We start from the raw sequence: 27,229 nt of genomic DNA on the forward strand, positions 1-27,229 counted from the left end.
CTCAGCAAGGTTTAGGGATTGCGAGGTAATTCTAGACACAGGAAGGAGTTCACACAAGCCCTGCATATAAAATATTCAAGTGCAGAGCAGTTCCGTGAGACTCATTCATACTTGTGTTCTTAGGCCTAAGATGCGCCCACCAGCAGGAAACACAACACACGCAAATACAGAGGAAAAGAAGGGAGAGGAAGAGAGGGGAGGGAGAGAGAGGGGAGGGAGAGAGAGGAGAGTGAGAGAGGGGGGAGGGAGAGAGAGGGGAGGGAAAGAGAAGGGTGGGAGTCTGCTGTTGTCCCATGCCTCTAATCCCAGCAGAAGGATGAAAGATGGCCACTAGTTTAGCTTTTGCTGTGTTCTAGGCAAGCCTAGGCTAGAGTATTGGACTCTATCTTTAAAAATCCAAGATAGATAATAGATAGATAGGTAGATAGATAGATAGATAGATAGATAGATAGATAGATAGATAGATAGTAGATGGATGAATAGATTGATAAAAGATGGATGGATAGATAGATAGATAGAGAATAGATGGATGGATAGATAGATAGAGAATAGATGGATGAATAGATAGATAAAAGATGGATGGATAGATAGATAGATAGATCAAGAATAGATGGATGGATAGATAGAGAATAGATGGATGAATAGATAGATAAAAGATGGATGGATAGATAGATAGATAGAGAATAGATGGATGGATAGATAGATAAAGAATAGATGGATGGATAGATAGATGGATGGATAGATAGAGAATAGTGGATGATAGATAAAAGATAGATGATAGATAGATAGATGGATAGATAGATAGATAATAGATGGATGATAGATAGATAAAAGATAGATGGATGGATAGATAGATAGATAGAGAATAGATGGATAGATAGATAAAAGAGAGAGAATAGATGGATGGATAGATAAAAGAGAGAGAATAGATGGATGGATAGATAAAAGATAGATAGATAGATAGATAGATAGATAGATAGATAGATAGATAAAAGATGGATGGATAATTGATTGATAGATGATAGAAAGAAAGAGAGAAAGAAAGGAAGAGAGAGAGAGAGAGAGAGATAGATAGATAGATAGATAGATAGATAGATAGACAGACAGACAGACAGACAGACAGACAGATAGATAGATAGATGATTGATAGACAAGGACCTATCATACATAAAGCAACCCTTTATAAACCTTGTGCACGTCTCAGTTGGAGAGCCAATGACGTAGAGCAGCCAGCTCATGTGACCTGCTCCAGATAAACAAAAGCTGGTCTGAGCCTGGAAGACAGAGAGCCAGGTTGGAACGCCAGTTCTGCCATCTAATAGCTACTGTAGTACTTGGACAAGTGCAGGTCCACTCAGAACCACTCTGAACCTGCTTCCTCCTCTGCAAAATGGTGTGAGGCATCTTTTGGGGTAGGGAAGGGGGGTTATGGATGTGTGCTCCCAGTTAGAGGTTCTGCGGGAAGCAAATACTGAGGACAGAAAACACTGTGGCTTATTGTGAGGGAATTGTCCTCATGGCCCTTGCCGTGAGATGAAATAATCATGGGTGGAATAATATTCTGTGTCCTTTACTGGAGAGGGCATTATTCACTTTCCTCACCGCTGTGACAAAGTTATCTCACAAAAGCAACTGAAGGAAGATGGGGTCTACTTGGGCTCGTGGTCTGGTGGAATAGTCCGTGGTGGCGGGAAAGGCATGGCAGGAGGAGGGTGAGGCAGTTGCTTATATGGTGTCTCCAGCAGGAAAACAGAGATACGAGCGCTGGCACTCAGCTCACTTTCTCCTGGAATCCAGGGTCCCAGCTGTGGGATGGGGCCATCCATAACCAGGGCTTGTCTTCCCTCCTCAGTTACCCCATTCGGGAAACACAAGAAGTGTGTCTCCATGGTGATCTAGATCCTGTCAGGTTAACGGTCAAGAACCAGCACATGTTGATCAACATGCAGGGTTCTCCACATGTAGCCATGGACCCTAACTCCTTGTCTTTCCTCTGATTCCCCCCATTTTATACTCTTCTTTGTAATTGTTGGTTGGCTTGCCCCCAACTTGACACGCTGCCTGCACTAGGAGCTGGCCCCCAATCCTGTCTCTGCCTTCCAACACCAACACCCACACAAGGCCGGAGCTTGGCAAGAACTCAAACCATGTCCGCAAGGCTACATTACGTACTGAAATGAGCTCCGTTACAAATTTGATTCTTTTTTTTAACTCCTGTAACAAGCAAAGTTCACATTACAGATAAATTGCCCGGAAATTTCAATTTAATAAGGCATATGCGTTTTTCGGGTCCAGAAGCACAGAAAACATTTTGCAGGGCTGGTATTTTCATACTGAAAGGTTTATTAAAAGGACGCCTTTGAAAATGTCAGAAATTTACATAGTATGTCTGGCCAGTTGGCTCAAAAGGGCTGATTTAACAAAAGTACTCAAGAGCCATGACGTGTAAGAGCCCGTTGGCAGGTGGCCCTGAGCTGAGGTCCCCTGTGGGGCAGAGAGGAAGCCCCCGGACTGTCAGTTTGGATCATGTGGGCAGCGTGAGCTGGCACAGGTGTGGGACTTGGCAGTGTTTAGCAGTGGAGTGGCCCTTGGCCTCCGTGCCCATTAGGGGTGTTCTGACCGAACACAGCAAGCAGAACAGAAAAGGCACTGGGGATACACATGCACCCTTGATGTGCTATGGAAAAGACATCAATTAAAAATAGATAAATACGGGAAAACAAACTCAGATGATCTCAGGAAACAGGTAAATAAGTATGGATGGCTGGTTGCTCTCTCTCTCTCTTTCTCTCTCTCTGTGCGTGTGTGTCTCTGTTTGTCTCTCTGTGTCTCTGTCTCTCCCTCTGTGTGTGTCTCTGTCTCTGTCTCTGTCTCTCTCTGTGTGTCTGTTTGTCTCTGTGTGTCTCTCTCTCCCTCTCTGTGTGTGTGTCTGTTTGTCTCTGTGTCTCTCTCTCCCTCTCTCTCTGTGTCTCTGTCTCTCTTTCTCTCTGTGTGTGTCTCTGTCTCTCTCTCTCTCAGTATGCATGTATGTGTAGGTATGCATGTATGTAAGGATGTGCCCATGCATGTGTGTACACATGTATATAGATAACAAAGGTCGACATTATGGAAGAGCACCTATTTCTCTAAGACAGGGTCTCTTTCTGAGCCTGGGGCTCTCCAGTCCTCTAGACTGACAGGGTAGGAAGCCCCAAGGGTTTTCCTTTCTCCATATCTCCCCCTGCCGTGCTGAGAACCTGAGCTCAGACCTTCATGTTTGTGCAGCAAATCCTTCGCCAACGGAACCATGTCCAGCCCCTGCCTGGCTACTTATTGTAATATTTACTGTTGTTAATTATGCGTGTGTGTGCATGTACATGTGTGTGCACATATATGTGCACATGCACACACACACACGAGTGTAGATGCCTATAGAGACCATAGGAATGAGAACCTCTGAAGAGGGGTTATGTGAGCCACCTACGTGGGCGCTGGAAAACAAACTCAAGTCCTCCACAAGAACAATGGGTGCTCTTAATGGCTGAACCATCTCCCTAGACCCTATCCAGTTACTTTTCTTTTCGAGACAAGACCTCACTGTACAGTCCTGACTGGTGTGGAACTCCCTATGTAGACCAGGCTGGCCTCAAAGTCACAAGGACTCACCCACCTCTTCTTCCCCAGTGTTAGGATTAAAGGACTGTGTCACCCCGCCCATCCTCCCCCTGGTTACTTTTTAAGATAGAAGAACATGACAACATAATCCCTCAAAGTCCCAGCGTGCCTTAGACCCAGGGCATCTCAGGCTCCTAATGCGGGAAGCTCTGTGCCACTGTCACTTCTGAGATCACGACACCATGCACCGATGTCAACTCAATGCCTCCGAACGGGAGACAGCAAGGCAACCTGTGAATTCTCTGCAGAATCACGGCTTCAAAAGCCGAAGGTAAATGGCCTTGAGAGAAACAACAGCACCACTGGACACCAGCCTGAAAAGCTGGGCCACTTAATTCGGTTTTTATTTATGTTCCGAACTGAGTTGCGTAGTGTGGGAATGAAATACAGTCCGTTTAAAATCCTCATTATTCTAAATCTACTGAACCACAAGTCACTCCTGGATCCACCGTGAACCTGTCACCTGTAGAATGAGAAGCAAATGTCAGCTTTCTTTGTATGCTCCCGCTGCGCAGTGAGTCCCACTGGAAGAGAAAAGACGCAGCCAGCGTGCTGAAGGCGTGCTTGGCGGTGAACACCTCCAGTCCCAGCACTTGGAAAGCCGAGATGGAATTTGTGAGTTCTAGGCCAGCTCAGTGGTTGAGTGCTTGTCCAACCTGCACAGCTCTCCATGTTCAATCTGACTCTCATTCACCAGGTGCCCCTTGGAACTACCTAGACTTGAACACGAGAAGCAGACAGCATGCTGGGTAGAGTCCAGCCTCTGAAATCCAATGAGGCAGCATTGAACTCAATCTCTACTGTGTCTTAGATAGGCTTCCTTTGTTGGGCTGCTAAGACTTTAGTTTCTGTTTGCTGTATCTTAAGAACGAGGATAATATGGCTTCATAGGGTCATTGTGAATCACAGAGACAGAAATGTGTTACTTTGCAAGTGTAGCCCAGAGCTGGGCATAGATACAGATTTCTTGCTCTGTCTAGTCAACTTTGACCTCATCCTCACACCAGAGAGTTAAACAATGGCCAGAATCCACACAGCCCATACTGGGCCACAGGCAGCAAGGACCTGTGTTAGTAATAAATACCACAAAGATGTCACACTGGGTTTCCGAGGGAAGCCATTGGAATGGGTCTTGAAAACCAGTAGAGTTTTGGCCAACAAGGGTGTGACTTGCTATATTGGATGAAAGGCTGGTGCTAAAGGCAGTGTGTTCTGGGGGGGGGGGGGTTTAAGTCTCTTGTTTTTAAGGAATTCTGAAGTGATCGTTGAGACAACAGGGGTGTGTGAGAACTGCAATGGTGTGGAGCAGTTTCTCCATCCATCCTAGCATGGCTACCACTGTGGGGGCATTGTTTCCAGGGCTCTGCAGTATGGGAAGTTACAGAACATCACATGCAAAGACGCATGGTGGCCTAAAAGCCACAGCACCCTTGGGTGCCCTGCATGGAGCCTCAAACTCGTAGGGGCTTCTTCAGATGCACAGACCCGGCCATCAGCTATCCCCACCTCACAGCAAAGAGCTTTGCCCTTTGAGACACATGTCCTCTAGACCACACCTTGGTTTCCTTATCAGTGAAGGGAGCTGATAATATCTCTGGGCTGGCCATCTTGGTGACCCTATGCCGGTAGGATTGTGCAGTGCCATGTAAGGTCTCGGTGTGATGCAGGAGGTTGCTCTCACATATACGGTTATTAATAAATGGGTACCGACCCCCGATGCTGGTCACAAGAGAGATGAGACCTTGGGCGCTGTTCCTCAGATACCGTCCATCTTCTTTGAGACATTGTGTCCCTCTGTCCAGGGTCTCACAGACTAGGCTAGGTTGGCCGGCTTTTGAGTCCCAGGATCCTCCTATCTCCGTGTCCCTAGAGCTGGGATTACAAACACACGTCACCACTGTGGCTTGGCTTTTCCCAAGGGTTCTGGGAATCAAGGCCAAATCACGTTATCAACTGAGCTACCCCCCTGCCCCACCCATCTGCCAACTGTGCACACAGGTCCTGACTCCGCAGTAGTTCCAGGATCGGGGACTGTGACTGCCAGTAAACATGCTCTGGTCCTCTTTGAAATGGCATCCTAGTGACCGCCTCTGACCAGGTTTCCCTCCTCTGCTTGCCCTTCTCCATTTGTGCACACACACCCCTTTCCTGCCACCTCCGCCCACTCCTGCCTTGGTTCAGGTATGACAGCCTCTGTGAGGTCACCAGGGGTTACCCCTCGTTCACAGGCAATGACCACTCCAAGCGTCAATGTGTCCTGTCTGTCCCTTCAAGATGGCTCATTTTCCACCCGCTCTACAGGAAGTGTATACCAGGGTGTGACAGAAAAGAGCCCGAACTGTGGCTGACGAGAAAGGCTGTGACTTTGGGCTCTGTGAAAGCCGGGCAGCTCCTAAGAGCCTCCTCATGTGAGGTGGTCACTAGCAGGAAAGGAGGCTTGCCTGTCACCTGCACAGCACAGAGCATGATCAGAGCAGGGCTAACCAGTGAGCACGTGGAACGGAAAGGTTTGAGGGTTGAGGATGGCCTGGCGCTGAGCCAAGGAACCAGGGCTCTACACTCAGTACCCACCTCTCCCCTCTAACTGGGATGCACTCTGATGTTCTGGATATTTTCCCCCTCAGGTACTCTGTTTACAAGGACCCAGCGGGCTGGCTGAGTATTAACCCCATCAATGGCACTGTCGACACCACAGCTGTGTTGGACCGGGAGTCTCCATTCGTCCACAACAGTGTGTACACTGCCCTCTTCCTGGCCATCGACAGCGGTGAGTGGCTTGGGAAGGACTATCAGGGTTGAGGTGTGCGTGCGTGCGTGCATGCGTGACGTTCTGGTGTGCTTCTGTGTTTCTTCTGAGTCGGGTGTGGGGCGTTCCTAAAGAAGAACAAGCGAGTGGGAACAGATAAACTGTTGCTACTGGTACATAAATCGAGTCAGTGACATTCCCAAGCCAGGGAATCTACGTCTTTGTGGAAAGGTAAATATGTCCAACCAGGGGTCAGAGCGGAGGCTCGCCGTCCTCTCTCAAGGATGGATCCCAGGAGAGGAGGCCACACCAGCACTGTTTGTCTCAGCGCCGGCTCTCAGCTGCGAAGGAGGTTCTGGGATGGAATGGGAGCGCATATCACTGACCCCCAGAACTGAATTGTCCCCACAGATCCGGCCCATGGAATTCCATGTAGAGACATTAGATCCTTCGAAAGCTAAGAATTCAGTATCCGATGCCAGACTCCATGCTGGATGTGGGGGACATGGCAGTGGATAAGCCAGAACCTACCTCCTGAACACACGTGCAAGCAGAGTGTACGGCGCCTCAGGCACTCTCTGCTCTTTGGGGATCAGACTGGGTGGCAGTGGCAGACACAGGGAGGGTCTTTAGGAGACATACGGTGGCTTGCACCAGTCACTGAAGCAGACGAGAAGGGATCAGGTTCTAGAAATGTCACAGAGATCTCGAGGACAGAAGTGGCAGGGTCTGCTGTGAACTGTCACTGGGGTCTCCGTCAGGCTGTGTTTCACGTTCTTGGTGTCTTGCTCTAAGATCTGAAGAAGTATGTACAGATGGCAGAACAGCAAGAGATTTTATTCAGAAGCAAAGGGTGCAGGTCAGATGGGAGGGAGCCACAGGCTCTGGGCAGAAGTTACTCCTGAGCAATGGGTTATATTTCGGCCTTCCCTTCGAGGGTTCAGAAGGAGAGGGTTGCCTCAGGGGTAGGGTGTGGGTAGTTTTGTTTTAAATGACAGGCTTAGATTATGTGAGACTTTATTAACAGTCAGTGTCCTTTCCCATGATGCAACTGATCATAATTATAACCACGGCCAGTCGTGCAAACACAGGGGGCAGTAAATAGAGGGTTTCCCCTAACAGTTCACTCAGAGGATACAATTTGCCTGACTGTGAACACACCTGAAACCAGTTCAGGTTGGATCAGTGCCCCTACCTAGATCAAGATCTATTTCAGGGGCAGGGATCAGGGTTGATCCTAAACTGAAATGTCTGTTCAATCAAATACACACAAAGTATCTCTTCCTGATTTCTGTAAAGCAAGCTGTTCTGAGTTAAAGACTGGGTGTTGAGTCTTAGGTCAAGACTTCATGGGCTTTTTATATATGCCCATCGTACTCAGCAGCAAGGTGTGAACTAAGAACATTCAACCCAGCCTCATGAGGACACACACGGTAGAAATGAACCATCAGTGGCACACAACAGACATCGTGAAGTCAGCCCTTGAGTTTCACCTACAATGTCAGAGCTGTGTGGAAGAGAAGCAGGGAGTTGGAAAAGGAGAGGCCAAGCTGCCTCTGCTGCAGGTGGCTGTGAAGACCTCAGTTTGATGGTTCTGGGAAGGTCATAGCTTCAAAGCATCGAAAGTGATGGGCAGGGAGAGGGCTCCGTAGACAAAGGTACTTGTCACCAAACCTGAAAACCCAGGGCTCATCTGATAGAAGAAGAAAACAAGCTTCTTGAAGTTGTCCTCTGACCTCCACACATGGGTCATGATATGCATATGCCTCCATCCATAAACATGTACAATAATGATAAATAATTAAATTAAACAAAGACAAAGTTTTTCAAGTGGCCAAAAGACCCTGGGTTCTTGAGGTGGAATTGCTGTGCTGAACCAGCTTGTGGACAATCTCAAGACACCAGACAGCTCATAGACAGTCATCCACCAAGACACTAAGAACCAGAGTAGACACTGAGGGAGAGGTCCTTGTGTCTGGAGAGTTCATGAGTTAGTCAGGTAAACTGGCTGACCTATTAAGGGCCATAACTGTTCTGACCAGAGTGAGCCCAGAAAAGCCCCTCCTCCATCCTGAGATAAAACGGTATCATGAGAGGTAATATCGAAACTTAAAGATGTGTGGGCTGGTGTAGACTAGAACATTCTAGGAACCCTGAAGACAGTGAGTCTGGGAGTTAGGTCATGAGTCAGGCTACAAGTGTACAAGGATCAGAGACGAGAACTGAGCAGGCACCAGAATGTTAACAGGTGGAACCCAGGCCCTGCATGGTAGACTACAAAGCCATCACAGTGTCTGGCTCAGAGCAGGGACCCAGGACTGTGCATAAGGTCACATGGCAAGCTTCAGGATGCTAAACTTAGGCTTGATTCAGTCAGTTTCCAAAACAAACTGATGTAGAAAGACAATTCTCAATGCTATGATATAAGGTTGGTCAGATGAGTGTTTATTCAGCTTATAATTCCCAGGTTAGTCCATCATAGCAGAAATGCCACAGTGGCAAGCATTAGAAGCAGCTAGTCACATCATATCAACTGTCAAGAGCAGAAAGAAATAAATGCATGCATGCCCACTTGCTTGCTGACTAGCTTTCTCCACTCTAATACGTCTTAGCACCTTGCCTAGAGAATGGTGCCACCCATAGTGGGCTGAGTCTCTCTACTCATTGAACAATCAAGACAGTCAATCCCTCACAAATGTGCCCACAGACCAACCTGATCAGTCTAGACAGTCCCCCAGTTAAGAGGCTGTTGTAGGTTATGTCAAGTTGACAGTCCAAACTAACCACCAAACTACAGCATTCATTATATATTCAAGTACAGAATGTGAACATGAGGGAAGTCGGGGTACTAATCTAGACAAACTGGGCAAAGGCTATAAATCTTAAAACGGAGAAAAGCAGCATAGGGTTCCCAGCCTAGAGATCAGGAACAACTCCTTTCAACAGACAAGAAGCTTATTTCAAAAAACTAGTCCCATCTGGTTTGAAGATAAATACTGCATGACGTCTCATGAAATGCTGGCAGTAAAGGAAGGACCAGTCATCAAAGCCTGTGTCACAAGCTACATAAACAAGGGTGGCAGTGACGACCAGTTCCACGATGCCACAGTGTCAGGCTCTGAACTGAATGCAAATATCTGAACATCAACGAAACCCATTATTCTGTGCAATTAACACACACTGGTTTTAATTTTGTTTTAGATTCATTTATGTGTCTGAGTGTTCTGCCTATTCGTATCTCTGTGCACCGCATGCATGCCTAGTTCCTGCAGAGGTCAGAAGAAGGTGTGGGATCCCCTGGTTGAAAGCCACCATGTGGGTGCTAGAAACTGAACGCAGGACCTTTACAAGAGTAGCAAGTGCTCTTAACCACTGAACCGCCTCTCCTGATCCCGTACACTAATTTTAAAGATGTTTTCACTTCTGGATTTTTTTTTAACTATCCAGAGACTCAAGATTACTTGGTGGGTAAAGGTGCTTGCTGCCAAGCCTGGGGACCTGAGTTCAAAGCCAGGCTACATAATAGAAGAAGAAAACAACTTCTGCAAGTTGTCTGACTTCCACACTGACTTCCTGACACACACATACACACATGCATAATCAAACACACACACATGCATGTACAAACACACACATAGACATACACACCACATACAGGAAAGCACATATATGGGCATGCACACACACACACACACACACACACAAGTGCAATTTTTAAAAGTTTAATATTCAGTCTAACATTTTTTCAGTATGAAATTGTAGCCCAGAAGTACGGCCCATGCCTAGCACAGTGCTGCACTTAAAAGATAGAAAGATTCCTCTGGGACATCAGTTTCTTACCATTGGCTTTTTCCATCCTTCATGTTGTTGGCATTTCCCATGAGGCTGAGTTTTACTGTGGCTCTCACTAGTTGCCTGGTTTCTGGGGGCATCCCATAAAGCTTGTAGAGGGGGAGTGAATGTTCTCTATGGTTTCCTCAAAGTGTGGTGCACAGAGGGCACCTGTGGGGCCTGTTGAACTCTGTGACTCAGTTTCCATGTAAACCAAGGAGGTTTATTCCTGCTTAGAACGTCGCTGTGAGGAAAGAGAAGACACCAAGCCTTCCCCACCCCCAATGAAGCCACAAAGCTTCTCAGTATTACTTGTACCTGCACGGGGCCGGGCTCATGTAAAGAAAGAGCAGAGCCAAGGCCGTTGCTCCTACGCCAGAGAAAAGCCAGCCTGGGTGATCTTTCCTCGCTCTCTTAACACGCTCATCAGATGAGGAAATTCAAACTCTGCTGTCACAGATGTCTCCAGAGGATGGAAATGTCCCCCAGAGGTGTGAGCAGAAAACAGGTGGGGATTAATTACCACAGAGAACCGTTGTGAGGAATGACCATACTGAACAGAGCCCCAGTGAGAGAGAGAGAGAGAGAGAGAGAGAGAGAGAGAGAGAGAGAGAGAGAGAGAGGACACACCCAGCAAAGGTCTTGTCCATCAGGGGGAGTTGTGAGCCAAGGCTGCCCTGATGCTTGCTGGAGACTTATCTCTGGGAATTAGGTTTATCTGGGGGAAACCAATTTATCTGGCGCACCGACAGGTGTCTCAGCTTGATCCAAAGTGAGGGCTTGTGTTTATTAATTTGCTACAAAGTCGGCTATTTGAGGGGACGAAAGGCTGAGGATTTTTGTCATTTAACGCCCGGAGAGCTAAATCTCCAAAGTGGATTTTCTGCAGACTGAGAGTCATCCCAGAATATGTGCCCAGACGCAGCGGTAAAGTCGGGCCATGAGAAGTGCCAGGTTGGACAGAACTGCCACACTAGAAAGTTCCAGCAGTACCCTCAACCTTTAATGTAAAATCACCAGAGGTACAGACACAGCAGGGGGCAGGGGCTGGTCCTAAGAGAGTGAAAGGACTTGAGGATCTGATTCTCGGATAGAGTCAGTGATAGCCCTACCTGTTCACCTACCCCTACTCCTATCCATACCCCCTCTCCCCATCCCCCTCCTCCAGGAGAGAGGGGGAAAAATAGAAACATTTGTGAGAGTCAGGCTGAGCCAGAGTGAGGAGGGGTACTGTCTTAGAGTTTTACTGCTGTGAACAGACACCATGACCAAGGCAACTCTTCTAAGGACATTTAATTGGAGCTGATTTATAGGTTCAGAGGTTCAGTCCATCATCATCATCAAGGCGAGAGCATTGCAGCATCCAGGCAGGCATGGTGCAGGGGGAGCATCTGCATCTGAAGGCTGCTAGCAGAAGACTGGCTTCCAGGCAGCTAGGATGAGGGTCTTAAAGCCCAAACCCATGGTGACACACCCACTCCAACAAGGCCACACCTACTCCAACAAGACCACACCCACTCCAACAAGGCCACACCTTCTAATAGTGCCACTCCCTGGGCCAAGCCTATACAAACCATCAGAGACACACTGCAAACTTAAGAGGCTTTTCCATTATGGGCTTTCTTTTCTGCATATTTACATTTTTTCCATTTAAGTGTACACACACAGGATTGAATGTGGACATGCAAATATGTGCAGATGCCCACAGAGGCCAGAAGAAGGTGTTGGATTCCCGTTGGAAAACACAGGTGCATTAGGATCCATAAAATTAGTTACAAAGTAGCAACATCAACAATTTTACGGTTGGGGGTTTGCCATTACAAGTAAACAGCTGCCTGCCTGTCCACACCAGAAGGCAACCAGTGGAAACGGGCTGGAACCGCTAGGACCCGCCCCACCCCTAAGACTCACTTCCTCTAGCTAGACTCTGCCTTCGAAAGGTTCAACAACCTCTCAAAACAGCGCCACCAGCTGGGGACCAGGTGTTCAAACACCTTTGCGGACACTTCCGATCCAAATAGGGTGTGCGCACAACTGGAGTCGGGGGACCGGATGTGATGTCTGTCACGCAGGACAACTGTTGAAGATATGACCAGGCACTTCCCCAAAGGAATGGAAGACATGAAGTTCATCCAACCACAGAATGAACTTGAAGGAAACACATCCCGGGTCACATTCAAACCGATGAAGACTGTTCATGGAGAAATGTTCCAAGCAGTCTGGGAACGAAACACACAATCTCAACATCGAAGCCCGGCTCAGCATTCGCAAGCCTCTGCATTCCCTTCCACGCAAGCAAGATAAAAATAGCCTTGTTTATGTTTCTCCTTTCTATGACGAAATACCTTACATGAGCAACTGAGGGAGGAAGGGTTTGCTTGGGCTCAAGGGATATGATCCGTCATGATGAGAGGGCATGGTAGCCAGAGAGCGAGGCTTGCGCTCTTATACACACACAAAGAAACGGACAAATAAGTCCTTTAAACATTTAAATGACCTAAGAAGAAATCAAATAATCTTAAATACCCCAATATTTATGAAAGAAAATCTTTGTTGAAATCCTTCCAACTAAGCAAGCTACAGGCACAGATGGCTGCTTCCTGTTTCCAAACATTAGAGACGGAAGAATACCGATCTCACAGAAATTCTTTCAGAAAGGAGAAGGAAGGGATGCTTAGCAACTGTTTTTTATGAGATCCTGTTTTATCTAAAACGTGGCGAAATCTTGCAAAAAAATTAAAATCACAAGCCAATCTCACAAGTATAAAGCTTAAAATCCTAAAAATATTGATGAGCCCAACAGGAATGATAAAACTGATTGCTAGCACCCAGGTAATGTGTGTGTGTGTGTGTGTGTATCAAACTAGGAAATGTCCTTAATCTGATTTGAACTCCCAGGCATGGCTCCTGCTTCAGCCAACATCTTTCTTTCTCAACAGTGAAATTTTAAGAGCATGTCCCTGAGACCCGTCATCTTCAGAGCAACTCGGGGCAGGGGCAGATTATCAGGCTTGGAAATTAAAAGAAATAAAACTCTTTTATTCACTGAGACTGTTAGTGAATTTAACAAAGTTATCAGAGTACAGGAAAGTGTTGGGAGGTAGAATTTTTATTTCTTTTTTTTTTTTAAAGATTTATTTATTTATTATATATAAGTACACTGTAGCTGTCTTCAGATACACCAGAAGAGGGCATCAGATCTCTTTACAGATGGTTGTGAGCCACCATGTGGTTGCTGGGAATTGAACTCATGACCTCTGGAAGAGCAGTCGGGTGCTCTTAACCGCTGAGCCATCTCTCCAGCCCAGAATTTTTATTTCTTGAGACAGGGTGTTACTATATAACCCTGGCTGGCCTGGAACTCACTGGCTGGCCAGAAATCCCCCTGCCTCTGCCTCCTGATTAAAGGTGTGGGAAATGGAATGTTTAAAATACTCAGTGGTCACAGAAAGCCAAGCGAGATAAAAATGGAAAGAAAGTTGTCCAACGTGTCTATGCTGAAGCTACAGTTAAAAAACCTAAGACCTCCCCCTCCCCTTTCTCACCGCACTCCCTAACGTCAGATCTTTCTGCCTGCCTCTCAGCTCGCTTCAGAAAATTTAAAAATCACACTAGTAATCAAAGCTTACATAACCTTGGAACAGAAGGAAGGACTATGGACCAGAAAATTCCAAGAACTGTTCCAAAAAAAAAAAGTGCCAGCCTGGAAAATACCCTTAATACCATTGAAATCGTTAGAGCAACGTTAAGGCTTGTAAATGCATAGAACAAATATTTAAAAACATAAAAAGGGAATTGACTCAATACTATTTCTTTTCGCTTTCAAAATAGAAGGAACAAAATAAAGACGACCATTGCAAGTTTAAATAAAAACAAAACAAACAAAAAAAACCTTAGAACTTTTTGTAAAGTCAACTATGGTGTGGCTTTGTGGGTAAAGCTATACAGTTAAAATCTGCCACCAGACTGGAACTACAATGACCCAAAGAATGGCACATTCACGTCCTTCATGATGGGTTAGAAAGGTTTATCGGGAGTGACTTACTAAGCAATTGACAGCTATTGCTCTCTCCCTCCTCCTCCTCCTCCCCTCCCCTACCTTCCCCTCCCTCCCTCCCTCTCTCCCTCTCTCTCTCATTCTTCCTCTCCAAAGCCCTCCTCCCCCACCCTAATCCTAGAAGTTGGCACAAAACTGGTTGCAAAGCGCCACCTAGTGTTAAGGATGCCAAGGTGCCCACAGACTGCTGTAACAAGGAAGGCTGCCGCTGGGAGAAAGAGTTAAACGTTTTTTATCTCTTAGCAGGGGGGGTTGTGCTGGTCTCTGAGAACACTGTAGCTGTGGAGTCTGTGCTTAGCTTTCTGTCATGGCATCCAGAGCAGCTGAGCAGCAGCTTGCTGGGAGGTGCAGCTACCCCGGATAGGATTCGGAGGCCCAGCCTTCCGTCTACATCAGTGGGGAGGTATACCATGTTTATGGACAGGATGATTTGGGGCTATTGAAACGTCAGCCGTTTCCAAACGGACCTAAGGACTGAGGCACGATGTTGAACAAAATCCCAGTTCCTGGGAGGCGGCAAACTCTATACATTCTGACTGCAGAGTATGTATGGAAACACTAGGAGCTAAAAGTCGCCAGGCAATCCTGAGACTAAACTGGCAGCCTTGTGCTACATGCCTCCAGACCTATTGGTAAATGGTAGAGACTGAAACTGTGTGATATTTGCACAAAGAAATAAACTGGCTTGTGAGGTAATATCCAGAGCAATGACAAACACAGGCCTTTGCGTGACTTTTGCATTTCTTTGGTCAGATGGCCTGCAGAAGCTGTTTAAGGGTGGGGTAGCTTATGCGGACTTGAGGGTTCAGAGCAGGCAGCCCAGCATGGTGGAGAAGGCATGGTGGGTGGCATGGCTTCCCCATAGTGTCAGAACCACGTCACAACAGCTTCTTCACACAGCACAGCTCAGGAAACCAGAAATGCGGGCCCCATCCTGAAAGGTCTCAGTGACCTATTTCAACCTGCAAGACCCCATGTCCCAAAGTCCACACCATCTCCCAAGACACAATATAGCTGTAGACCATGTGTTCAAACGTGGGAGCCACGGGGAACATTCTAGACTCAAACCAGATCAGCCACAGGTACCGGGTCTCTGCTTATAACATGGGCAATAAAGACAGTCATGGAGTGAGAAAACAGACTCTGTTCAGTGAATAGTGCTGGGTAAATGACACATCCCTTCACCTTCTTAGGCCACAGACAGGAATTACCTCTAAACATGAAAGTAGAATGAAATATCATTTATAAAACCATGCGAGTAAACCCATGTCCTTGCTGTAATCAAAGAGAAGCAACTTGCAGTCCTCCTCTGACCTACATGCCGCTTGCTGTAGCATGTACTCATATCTGCACACACGAGTACAACACATATAAACACATGTGATACACACATCCCAAGATGAGAGAGGATTTTTCCCACACCTCTAGTAAAGTAGAATGAGAAAATAGTTTCCCATTCACACAGAAGAGTGTATAAAAACAGCAAGTGAATGGCCCACACCTACTCACAGAAACAGAACGGGCCTCACAAAGACAGCACTGAGCAAAAGATTGCATTGTGAAAAAAAAACATCATGCATCAGGCGTGGTGGTGGATGTGGACGGATCTCTGTGAGTTTGAGGCTAGCCTGGTCTACAAATCAACTCCAGGACAGCCAGGACTACAGAGAGAAAACCCAGTCTCAAAAACAAACGAACAGAAAAGCATCGTGTGCTGTGTGTTCAGTGCAGATCAGAAGGGCAGGCAGGTGAGCCTAATCACATCACTTTGAAGGCTTTGCAGTCACGTGAGCATTCTTTCCGCTTATGTTTACGCTGTGCGAGCTGTTCTGTCTCAATGAGAGTTTTTAAACTGCACGAGGAGGGCTGGGGAGGTGGCTGAATGGTGGAGGTGCTTGCTGCCAATCAATTGGACTAGAGTTCGGATCCCCAGAACCCGTGTGAAAGTCCATTGTGGATGCTGGCCTGCCTGCAATCCCACCTCTGAAGGCAGAGACAGGATCCTTGAGCTGACTAGCAAGGGAGACGTTGTATCAGCGGGTTCTGGGTTTGGACGAGAGACCCTGCCTCAAAGACGAAGGTAGAAGGGTGATGGAGGAAGGCTCCTGAGAGCAACCATGGCCACACACACACACGTGCAAATGTGCACAGGCATGAGAAGAGGGGTAGCAACTCATGGTGACAAACAGAGCAAAGACCTAGTCAGCTGGGATGCTGTGACCGCTCACACCTTCTCGAGCACCGCCTTGCCCTCTCCCTCAGCACATGCTCCAGGGAGGGACAGCTCTTCTGACAGGCCTGTTCTGCAGAAAATTGTTGGGACATTTCTGCAGAGAAAACAGAAAAAGGAGCTTGCCCTTGGCAATCTAGTGTAGCACGCGGTCCACGTAGCTCTGCGTCTCCAGGTCAGAATGACTGTGGCAGAACTAGAGAGATTTCTTTTAAGTGTGTCTTAGCTAGAAATGTGGAGTCTGAACAGAGTTATATATAAAAAACACCGACTAGCCCCAGAAGCCGACCTTTGGGCTGCAAGCTTCAGAGCTCCTACAGAAAGTCCCCCTACATTCTGTTTCTTTATGATGTGGATGATGCTGAGAGGAGAGTTGGTTTGAGAAGAAAGATATGCCTTTTTTCTAAAACTGTTATCTATTTTAAGAATTATTTTTAATTATCTGTCCATGAGGCGAGATGGGGAGGTATGTGCACATGAGTGCAGGTACCTATGATGGCCAGCAGAAGGCACCAGACTCCCTGGAGTTGCTGTTAGCCTCCTGGCGTAGGTGTTAGCAACTGAACTCCAGAAGGGCACCAAGCAAGCCCTAGTAACCACTCAGCCACCTCTCCAGCCCCTGTTACCCATTTGAGTGAGTTTCAAACTACCCAAACAGATCATTTCTGTGTGACTGATACGCTTTTGTTTTGCTAAACCAGACCTTTCATGTTGGCAAGCGTTTTGTCTTCAGAGATGGACATTGTCACTTACCTTATATGACCCAGACATTCTGGAAAGGTTGAGAAGGCCTTCTGTATCTTCAGAGCACAGACACGCCAGGGAAAGACCAGCAAACACAGGATTACTGCCAGAACTTAGGAAGGGATGAATAGTAACCATGAAGGAAGGCACTGAGCCGGAGAGAGAGCGTTCAGGAATGAATCAAATGCAGTCCTGTAGGGAGGTATGTAAGTGACAGGCTAGAGCAGTTACAGTGGGCAAAGGCTGAGTCCTGGGGTGATAGACACGCTGCTCAGGTCACCTTCAAGAAGGTCTGGTGTTAGCCCCCAGGGTCTCCTGTGGCCCGAGAACTGCCATGAGCAGTTTCTCTAGAGAGGTCTAGACTCCCAGTGGAGTGTCCATGTCTGGTTGCTGTGCCCAGGGTACCAGGTCCTGTTCAGGTTCTGCCAGGCTGGTCCCCTACTCCCTCCCTGGGAGGCAGACCTGCCTCACCTCCCTCTTGGAAACTGCCAAGGTTTAGCCCCCGACCCCACCTCATTTTCTTAAGACAGAGTCCCTCACTGAAACTGGATCTCACCGAGTCAGCAAGACTAGCTGACTCACAAGCCCCAGGGACCATCCTGTCTCTCCTCTCCCTGTATCCACCTTGCCTGGATTCTCACATAGGTCCAGGAGATATGAACTCAAGCCCTCATACTTGCTTGGCAAGCGCTTCACCAACAGGTCCATCTCCCTGGCCCCAGAGACAGGGTCCTGAGACAGAGCCTTAGGCTCCAATAGAGCCAGCTGTCCCTGCCTCACACCAGAGCTATGTGAATGTGGAAAGATAAATATCCCATTTGGGTCTTCCTCATGGCTGGCGATATGGAGCAGGAAGCTCGTATCATCTCTGGAGTCCTTCTGTGGTCATCAAACATGTCCTGCGTTCCATCGATTTCTGTCTGGGAAAATACTAACTTCAGGAGCATGCCTCGTGGCCCAGCAACTTGTATAAAGTATGTTTCAGCCCATCCGTGAGAAGTGTAGTGTGGGTTACTATGTGGCTAGTTTTAAATCAACTTGACACAATGTATACTCATCTGAGAGAAGGGAACCTCCCTTGAGGATAGGAGTCCATAAGATCCAGCTGTAAGACATTTTCTTAATTAGTGATCAGTAGTTGGGGCTGGGGGGGTAGCCCATTGTGGGTGGTGCCATTCCTGGGCTGATTGTCGTGGGTTCTATAAAAAAGCAGGCTGAACAAGCCATGGGGAGCAAGCCAGTAAGCAGCACCCTCTGTGGCCTCTGCATCAGCTCCTGCCTCTGGGATCCTCACATGTTTGCTGGCTTCCCTTGATGATAAATAGTGCTACTACGGAAGTGTAAGCTGAATAAACCCTTTCCTCCCCAGCTTTGGTTATGGCGTTTCATCATAGCAATGGTGACCCTAACTAAAGCAGTTACCAAGAAGACAAACCAATATAGGCATGCCTAACGGCTGTACAGTGAAAGTGGACTTGACCAAGAGGCTGGTTTTTCATAGGCTAAGCTACATCCCATCCTGCCCGTCCTCGCCCTCATTCCTCTCTGTGATGGAAGACTGAAATGGTCCAAAGTGGACTATATACCATGCATTTAGATGGGCTGAAGGAAGGGCTAGCCCTGTAGTGGAGTGGTTTCTGAGCTACTGAACAACAGCCCAAACCCTGGGTCAGAGGGGACCAAAACTTCAACACAGACCTTGGACTACTGGCATTTCCTTTTCAATCAGCCGGAGCCTGAGGCACCATGTTGACAAAGATTATTCAGGTCGACTCTGCTGGAAAGATGGGGGTTTGGATAAAATCCAGGTCATCTGTTACGATGGCACCCCAATTAAGCCAGCTTAACACCCTTTATATCGGCCGCTGTATGAAATGAGAGAGAGAAGCATCAGCCCCAGCCATCAGCCTCTGAGCTGCCAAAGCACAGAGAAATATCAATCAGGTCGGAATTGCTAGGTACAGTTTTGTCACCGAGAAAATGACTCGGTAAAATGGCTCTTGAGATTGGGTGATGGAGGAGGAGTGGCGTCGTCAAGTTAGCTCTCCCCTCCGGCTCCCCAGGCTGTGCCAGCCCCCCCCCCCCCCTTTCAGCACTGCAACTGCATCCCTGAGACCAAAGGTCTCTGCCTTTTTTCCCATCTGCGTCATGAAGCCGATGCTGGTGGCCCTCTAGGTTGTCATGACAAAACAGGAGTCGGTGACCCGGGAGATGGCTCAGTTGAAGACTACTCACTGGCAGCACAAGCGTAAGAGCATGGTTTCGATCCCCAACACCCGAGTAAAAACGCCGGGCATGGTGGTGTGCGCTTATAATCCCAGCACAGCTATGGTGGTTGGCCCTGTCAGCTTGACATGGTCTAGGATCACCCGGAAGCTATCTCGATGAGGAATTTTCTAGATCAGGATGGCTCCTGGGCATGTCTGTGGGGGCTCAGTGTTGATTATATTAATTCAGTTAGAAAGACCCACCTCTTGTGGGTAGCACAAGTCCCTGGGTTTGGGTTCTGGACCCTGTAAGAGCAGAGGAAGCCGAGTGCTAGGATACACATCCATTCTCCTAGCTCCTGACTATGGGCATGGCCTGACCAGTCACTCCAAATTCCCGCTGCCTTGTCTGTGACCTGGAACTGTGAGATGTGAAGTTGCTTTAGTCAGAGTGTTTTAAGCAAACAGCAGGAGACACATTTAAAACAGCTGGGGCATGGGGGCCGGAGACAGGAGAATCCCTGGGGCTTCCTGGCTGCCCAGCCCAGCCCAAGATCAAGGAGCCCAAGGTTTTAGTGAGAGAGACCTTGTCACAGAAGACAAGATAAATGGCTCCTGAGGAGTGACCCCCAGACTCTCACACACACACACACACACACACACACACACACACACACACACTAAAAGAGGAACCGGAAGCCATGATCACCCAGAAAGCAGCTTGGATATTTAAGTGAGCTCCTTGAGTGGAGTCATGGACTGACCTTTCTAACTCATCACTGTAGGGTCTTCAAGGTCTCAGCCAGACATGGCAACACTGTGTATGACCACCCAGGGAGTGAGCTGAGCATTTTCCTCAGGAAATAAAGAGCCACCAAGCCCATCTGAAAAGAAGGCAGGAAAATGCCTCCTTTTGAGTCAGCATCATCAGGGACATGCCCTTGGCTACTTGGGTGGGGCTCAGCCAGGGGCCATCTGCCTGACAGCAGGACACTCCCACACTCAAGGGAATAGCCAATCACCCTAAACAGAATATTTCATTCATTTTTTTTATAACAAAGAAATCGATTGTGACGTGAAAACACTGTCAGCCATACCTGTGAGTACCAGCTCAACTCACGGCATCTTCGCATCGCCCCTCTGCCAGTCTTCCTTGGCGCCTTGCCCAGCTTGGTTTCGACACTCAATGAGGCCACTCTTCCCTGTGTCTCCAACCTCCTCTAGCTTCCTGTCAAAGCCACCAATATAAATGAATATCTTTATCAATGTTAGTGTGATTGATTGTTGATATGATAAGATCCATATGATAACTGGGACTATCAATGTGATTGATAGTCGCAAGCCCTTGGAAACCCAGCAGGGCAGATGTGAAATCCCATCTCTTCAGGTCCACAATGTGATGTGAGTTCTGATGGGCCAGGAGGCCTTACCAGGTCAGCCCTGCCTTCCACATTTTCCACACAGACAGCCACACCTTGTACGTTCAATTTCTTTGCTATAAAAAAAAATGAATGAAGATGTTCTGTTCGAGGTGATTATTCCCTCGAGTGTGGGAGTATCCCTCTGTCAGGCTGAAGTCCGCCATGTAAAATCACGTTAACTCATGATCCCAGGAACCTATACTGCATGTTTCTAGAACCAGGTCCAGGCAAATGTGGGGCCAGTGACTAGGACAACTTACTACGTCCCAGCACTTCTTGGAGCGAGCTTCTGGGAGTATTTGTGTGAACCTGGCATTGAGAGAGAGAGAGAGAGAGAGAGAGAGAGAGAGAGAGAGAGAGAGAGAGAGAGAAAGAGAGAGAATGTGTGTATGTGTGAGTGTGTGTGTGTGTGAATGTGTGTGTGTGTGTGTGAATGTGTGTGTGTGAATGTGCATGTGAGTGTGTTTGTGTGAATGTGTGTATGTGTGTGTGTGAATGTGTGTATGTGTGTGTGAGTGTGTGTGTGTGAATGTGTGTGTGTGTGTGTGTGTGTGTGTGTGTGTGTGTGTGTGTGTGTCTGTGTGTGTTGGGATCCATGTAGCCCATCTGGCCTTAAATTTGCCATGTAGCGAGGATAACCTTGAACTTCTAATCCTACTGTCTCCACTTCCTGAGTGCTGGGATCACAGGTGTGCCCTCCACACCTGGTTTTGTTCCGTATGAAACCAGCCCCACCCAACTACCCAGGGACCCTGTTCATCTAAGGGAGGTGCATTTGGGGTCTCATGAACTAGGGATCCTGCCCCCATGTGTAAATCTGTTCTCTTGCGTGCAGATGTTGACAGCAGGCTTGTCTGTAACAGACAAAAACTAAAAACTCCAAATGCCCATCGGCAGTGAACACACAGACACCACATGGTATATCCACATAATGGGGTATGATTCTGCCATCAAGAAGGACAAAGTGCTGGGATAGGCTCCAACATGGATGAGCCTCAGAAACATAACATTAAGCAAAACAAGACCGAAAAAGTCCCATAATGGCTGGAGAAATGGTTCAGCAGTTAAGAGCGCTGGCTACTCTTGCAGAGGACTTAAGTTCCCAGCACCAACATGGCAACTCCCACCCTCTGTAACTCCAGTTGGGGGGATCTAATGCCCTCTTCTGGCCTGCACAGATGCTGCACACGCATACATGAAAGTTAAAAGAGAAAACCCATGCACATAAAATAATTTTTAAGACTGCATACTGCATATTTAATTTATCGATCAAAAGTAGGCTGGCAATTGCCCAGGGCCAGCGGTGAGTACTAGAGAGTTAGTGTAAGGTCTCTTCTTGGGGACAATGGAGGTGCACTAGAATCAGAGTGTGGCACTGGTTACATGACTGTAAATTTACTAGAAAATCAATTTATTGTAAAAATCAGTGATGGCTGAGAGAAAAGGGGCCGGTACAGAATTGGGGGGAAAAAAACTACCTTTAATTCCTGTGTAACTTTTGAATCTAACATTTCCTTTCTGGGTATTATAGCCCTCACGGTTATTGTAAAGAAAATTAGATGCAGAGGAAGGTATTATTTTAATGTTCATTACCTGGGGAGATGATTGCCACTTGGGTTTATATTCCCTTCTGATCTTTCTCCAGCCACGTATACATTTTAAAATTAGGATCATGCTACGTTTTCAGTTCTGTGTATCATCAGCTGGGTAAAAAGCTTACACATTTCCCTGGGTAATGGATATGGGGGTGGGGGGAGGCCTGGTGTTTGGGGAGTGAGAAACATCCTGTTTGGCTAAAATTATGAATTTTTTTAAAACAGCATTTTTTGTTTTTCAGTTTTTAAAGAGCCAGTGCTATATCTCAGTGGTGACCCATTTACCTAGAACAAGGAAGCCTTTGTTCCATGGGTTCCAATGGGTCCATCCCTATTACCAAGGAGAAAAAGACAGACTTGCTGGACATGGTGATGCCCTCTTATAATACCAGCTCCTGGGAGATAGGGGCAGCAGGATCTAGGGTCCAAGCTAGGCTTGGCTATAAGTGAGTTCAAAACCAGCTTGCACCAAGGGAGACCTTCTCAAAAAGGAGGGGAAGGAAGAAGAGGGATGGAGGGAGAAAGAGGATGAGGGGGAGGAAGAAGAGGGATGAAGGGAGGAAGAGGAGGAAGGGGAGGAAGAAGAGGGACAGAGGAAGGAAGAGAAAGAGGAGGGGAAGGAAGAAGAGGGATGGAGGGAAGAGGAGGAGGAGGGGCAAGGGAAACTATGCCTGCTTCTCAGTAACTCAAGCTTCTCTCCTCCCTGCTGAAGGTAAAGCCTCTTTTGTAGGGATTAGTTTCCCCAAATCACGGTTCGAGGATTTTTGTTTGATTTCATACCTGGAATCGGATCCTATAAAAATCACGTGACAAGCAGTCTGACACAGACAGTGAAGGATAACTCAGCGTATAGTGGTGTAAGTCCATTGTCCCACTGAAACAAGATCTGGTTTCCATGTTGCTGGGCTTCCTAAGCAAATACTGGCCCTGTGCACAACTCATGTCCTGCTGCTACTTCTAGGGAACATGTATACAGCTTGAGAGTCATCCACAGTTGCTAAGCAACTCCGTCCGATGGACAGGAATAGTAAAGGTGTCAGCTCATGACCCATGAGAATCACTAGGCCTGGCCCTGGCACCAGTCCCCACCTTGCATGCTGTCCAGCCATGAGGAAAACACTGTCACAGTCTGTGTCCCTAACGTGTGGTCAGTTCAGTTAGACAGTGGGAATGGGAGGCTAAAAACCCCAACTATGTCTAGAATGACTTAGCTAAGTGCCATGATTGTTGAGGAGTAGGGGGGATTGGAGGCTGGAGAGGAAGTAGCCCAACAGTTAGGAGTGTGTGCTGCTCTTGAAAAGAACCAGAGTTCAATTCCCAGCACCAGTATCAGGTCACTCACAAACTACCCATAACTCTAGCTTCAGGGGATCCAATGCCCTCTTCTGGCCTCTGTGGGTATTACCTTCACATATGCATACACTCACATACAGACACACACATATATACACAAGTATAAATAAAATAAATAATAATGAGATGGTTTGCTCGAGGGGCTCGAAATATTCAGGGTCATAAAGGCAGAAAGTGGGGTGTGGGGCTACCAGGATCTGGAAGGGGTCTGGTAGGTCAACTGTTCAATTGTTGATACAGGTTCAGTGCAGAAAAGGAAAGAAGTTTAAATGACAAAGGGGTCAATTTTAATCAAATTTAAATGGACAGAACAAAAGCTTATCACGAGAAGACACTGTGTACAGATGAGACCTAAACTCAGCAGGTCTATGGGAGCCCATGCTGGCCTCTCTGCTCGGCACCTACAGCCACTACAGAGCCCTTCGTGTGTCTACTGTGCTCAGTGTTGAAAGCAGCCATGTGCCTCTGGAATGAGGGTCAGTCACTTTCACTGGGTCCCCTACCACCAAATTAGGAACCAGAATGACTTATACCTCAAAGGTCCTTCTAGTTTCTGACTCAATCAATCCGGAAGCCCCTATGCCCAGTCAAGCCCCACCCCACATTCAGGACTGGGATTTTGTTTTCAAACCTTTCCTGAGAACGTAACCATTGGCTTCCTCCATGAGAGCTGCACTAGTCTTCGTCAATCACAGTCTATCCTTCGTGGTCAGCTCCTTTCTGGTTTAGGATTCTTGGCTCACTGCTGGTCTGCTGTATATGTACTCTGGGTGGGTGGCTCAACTGAGGCTTTTCCTGTCGAAATGGAAAGTCCATGAAGGAGAGACACTGTCCTAACCAGGCTGAGTTCTTAGGCTTGTTACAGAGTGTCCCCCAGGTGCTGGAGGCTGCTGGTGAGAAAGAAAATGGCAGTGTCTACACTTCTGGTTCGTACTGGAGCCAAACAGGCTTGGGCAGACATGGTACTTGACTATCTCTGAACTCTAGCTGTAACTTCTCTCCATCCCAGACATACAAACTAAGGAAGCAGGTGGCTCAACGGGTGACAGGTTGCTTTTGCCATGCAAGCCTGACCACCTGAGTTCAGTGCCCAGAAACCACAGCAGAGAGAGAGAGAGAGAGAGCCAACTCTCAGAAGTTGTCCTTTGACCTCCACATGTGTGTCATAGCACAAGTGCAGGTACACAAACACACATACCCCACATACCACAGCACACACACACACCACATACTATACCACATACTACACCACACACACATATACCACATACCACATCATACACATACCACCCCCACATACATATACACCACACACATATATCTACACACACACACACACCACATACTACACCACATACTACACCACACACACATATACCACATACCACACCATACACACACCACCCCCACATACACATATACCACACACATATATCTACACACACATACACACCACATACCACACCATACCCACCATACCACCATATCCCAACACACACACCATATCCCACACCATCACACACTACCCCCACATACACATACCACATATATGCGCACACATGCCACACACATGCACACACACCACATACCACACCCCCTCACACACATACATATACCACATACCACACAACACACATATATGCACACACACCACATACCACACACCACACACATATAAACACACAGCATACACACATCATACACACACACATACATACACATATACATTCATGCATATATACATGCACACATACACATACATGCATACATGCATGCATGCATACACATACATACACACATACATGCATACACACATGCACACCACACCCACACAGTAATAAATAAAATACAATGAATTTAAAATAACATTCACCAGGAAGGCAGGCTCAAACTTGTAGTGAGGATTTTGGCTCACCCAGCGTTTTCTTCCTGCCCAAAGAAACAAGCTCTTTCTACTGACTAAGAAAAAGAAGTCACCAGCTGGCTGGGCTATACACATGGGAAATGGAAGACAGTCCTGTAATTAAGTTCATGAGAGGCCAGTTCTTCTGGCCATATCTCAAACACCCACAATGTCTTCTCATCCATTCTGCCCAAACGACTTTACCTCATAATATATTCAGAGTGGGAGGGAAAAAATGTGTAATGGATTCTTCTGAGATATTCAATTAGTTCAATAAAAAGAGGGAAATAATTTTTCAACAAAGAAGTTTAGCCAAATGGCGAAGCTGACAGTGAAGAACTGGCTGAGAAGTAATTCTGCCTTTCTTTGGAGTTGTTGTTCTGACAAAAGTTGGTGATGCGCCCCTCTCCCCACCCCCGTGAGGAAGAGCCCGCCCTGATGATAGATCGATCGCATTCCTATTCTCTGTGTGTTTGTTTGAATGTTCCTTCTGCCTCTGTCCTTGGGTGCGGACTTCCCAGCAGGCCAGGGAAGGCTCTCTCTACTTCCACTGCTCAGAACTCGCTCTTCCTCTCCCTTCAAGCCGATTGCTTCCCCATTAATGGAAAACAAAACGGGACAAAGCAAGGCATGTTGGGAACTTCTCCTTGAGCAACCCCATAGCTTCTCCTTATGATAGATACAGGTTTCGTTTTGATTTTTTTTTCTTATGAATGGGGACAGCTGACGCAAGACTCACCTTGTGGCCCAAGTCAGCCTGAGACTCACCGGGGTGCAGGCTAGGCTAGACACAAGCTGTAGTTACCTGAGAGGAGGGCACCTCAATGGACAGAGTGCTGCCGTCAGACTGGCCCATGTGTGAGCTTGTGGTGCGTTGCTCTTTATGGCTTGATGATTGAAAGGGAAGAGCCCCGCCCATTGTGGTGGGGGCCATCTTGGGTTCTGTAAGAGAGCAGGCTGAGCAAGCCAGTAACCATGGCCTCTGCATCAGCTCCTGCCTCCAGGATCCAGCCCTGACTTCCCTTAGTGACAGACTAGAACAGTTAAGATAAGATAATCCTTTCCTCCCCACGTTCATTTTGATCATGGTGTTTTACCACAGCAAAAGAACCCTAACTGAGACATCGTGATCCTCCTGCCTCAGCCTCCCAGATCATTCTTTTTTTTTTTTTTTCTTTTTTTCGGAGCTGGGGACTGAACCCAGAGCCTTGCGTTTGCTAGGCAAGCGCTCTACCACTGAGCTAAATCCCCAACCCTCAGATCATTCTCTTAACCTTGCGGTTCAGCTCCCCGTGTTCTCTCCAAAGCTGCCATCTGTCTTTAAGCTTGGGGAGTCTTACAGACAGCCTCTCACATTCTGATTTCCTGGAAAGGTTTCTAACTCAGCTCCACCATTTCTCCTGAGCTCTAGACTTCAGTACGGTGTACCGAGTCTGAGGGGTCATTAGCACAAGCATAGCTGGACTGGTGGTCCCTCGGCAGCCTTTG

General features: G+C 47.3%; 1 protein-coding gene and 1 long non-coding RNA gene across 9 annotated transcripts in view; one reads left to right on the forward strand and one right to left on the reverse strand.

Annotated features, from left to right (window-relative positions):
- Cdh13 (cadherin 13) overlaps window positions 1-27,229 on the forward strand; it is a 1,039,744-nt gene that overhangs the window by 1,000,372 nt on the left and 12,143 nt on the right. Inside the window, 1 exon segment of the mRNA NM_138889.2 lies at window positions 6,279-6,421. Within this exon segment, the coding sequence (NP_620244.1) occupies window positions 6,279-6,421 (143 nt within the window).
- LOC134483394 (uncharacterized) overlaps window positions 1-27,229 on the reverse strand; it is a 60,116-nt gene that overhangs the window by 7,248 nt on the left and 25,639 nt on the right. For 2 of the 8 annotated variants that reach the window (XR_015644196.1, XR_015644195.1), the window contains 2 exons: window positions 20,567-20,697; window positions 17,272-17,454 (listed from right to left, as the gene is read on the reverse strand). This is a non-coding gene — a long non-coding RNA (uncharacterized LOC134483394). Of the gene's footprint in view, window positions 1-5,365; window positions 5,527-17,271; window positions 18,183-18,960; window positions 19,128-19,733; window positions 19,892-20,233; window positions 20,354-20,566; window positions 20,698-27,229 lie in introns of all 8 variants that reach the window. The other 6 variants (XR_015644193.1, XR_015644194.1, XR_015644199.1 and 3 more) reach the window with 6 other exon arrangements.

Source organism: Rattus norvegicus, chromosome 19, assembly GCF_021556685.1.
Source record: "Rattus norvegicus strain SHRSP/BbbUtx chromosome 19, alternate assembly SHRSP_T2T, whole genome shotgun sequence".
Lineage (NCBI taxonomy): Eukaryota > Metazoa > Chordata > Mammalia > Rodentia > Muridae > Rattus > Rattus norvegicus.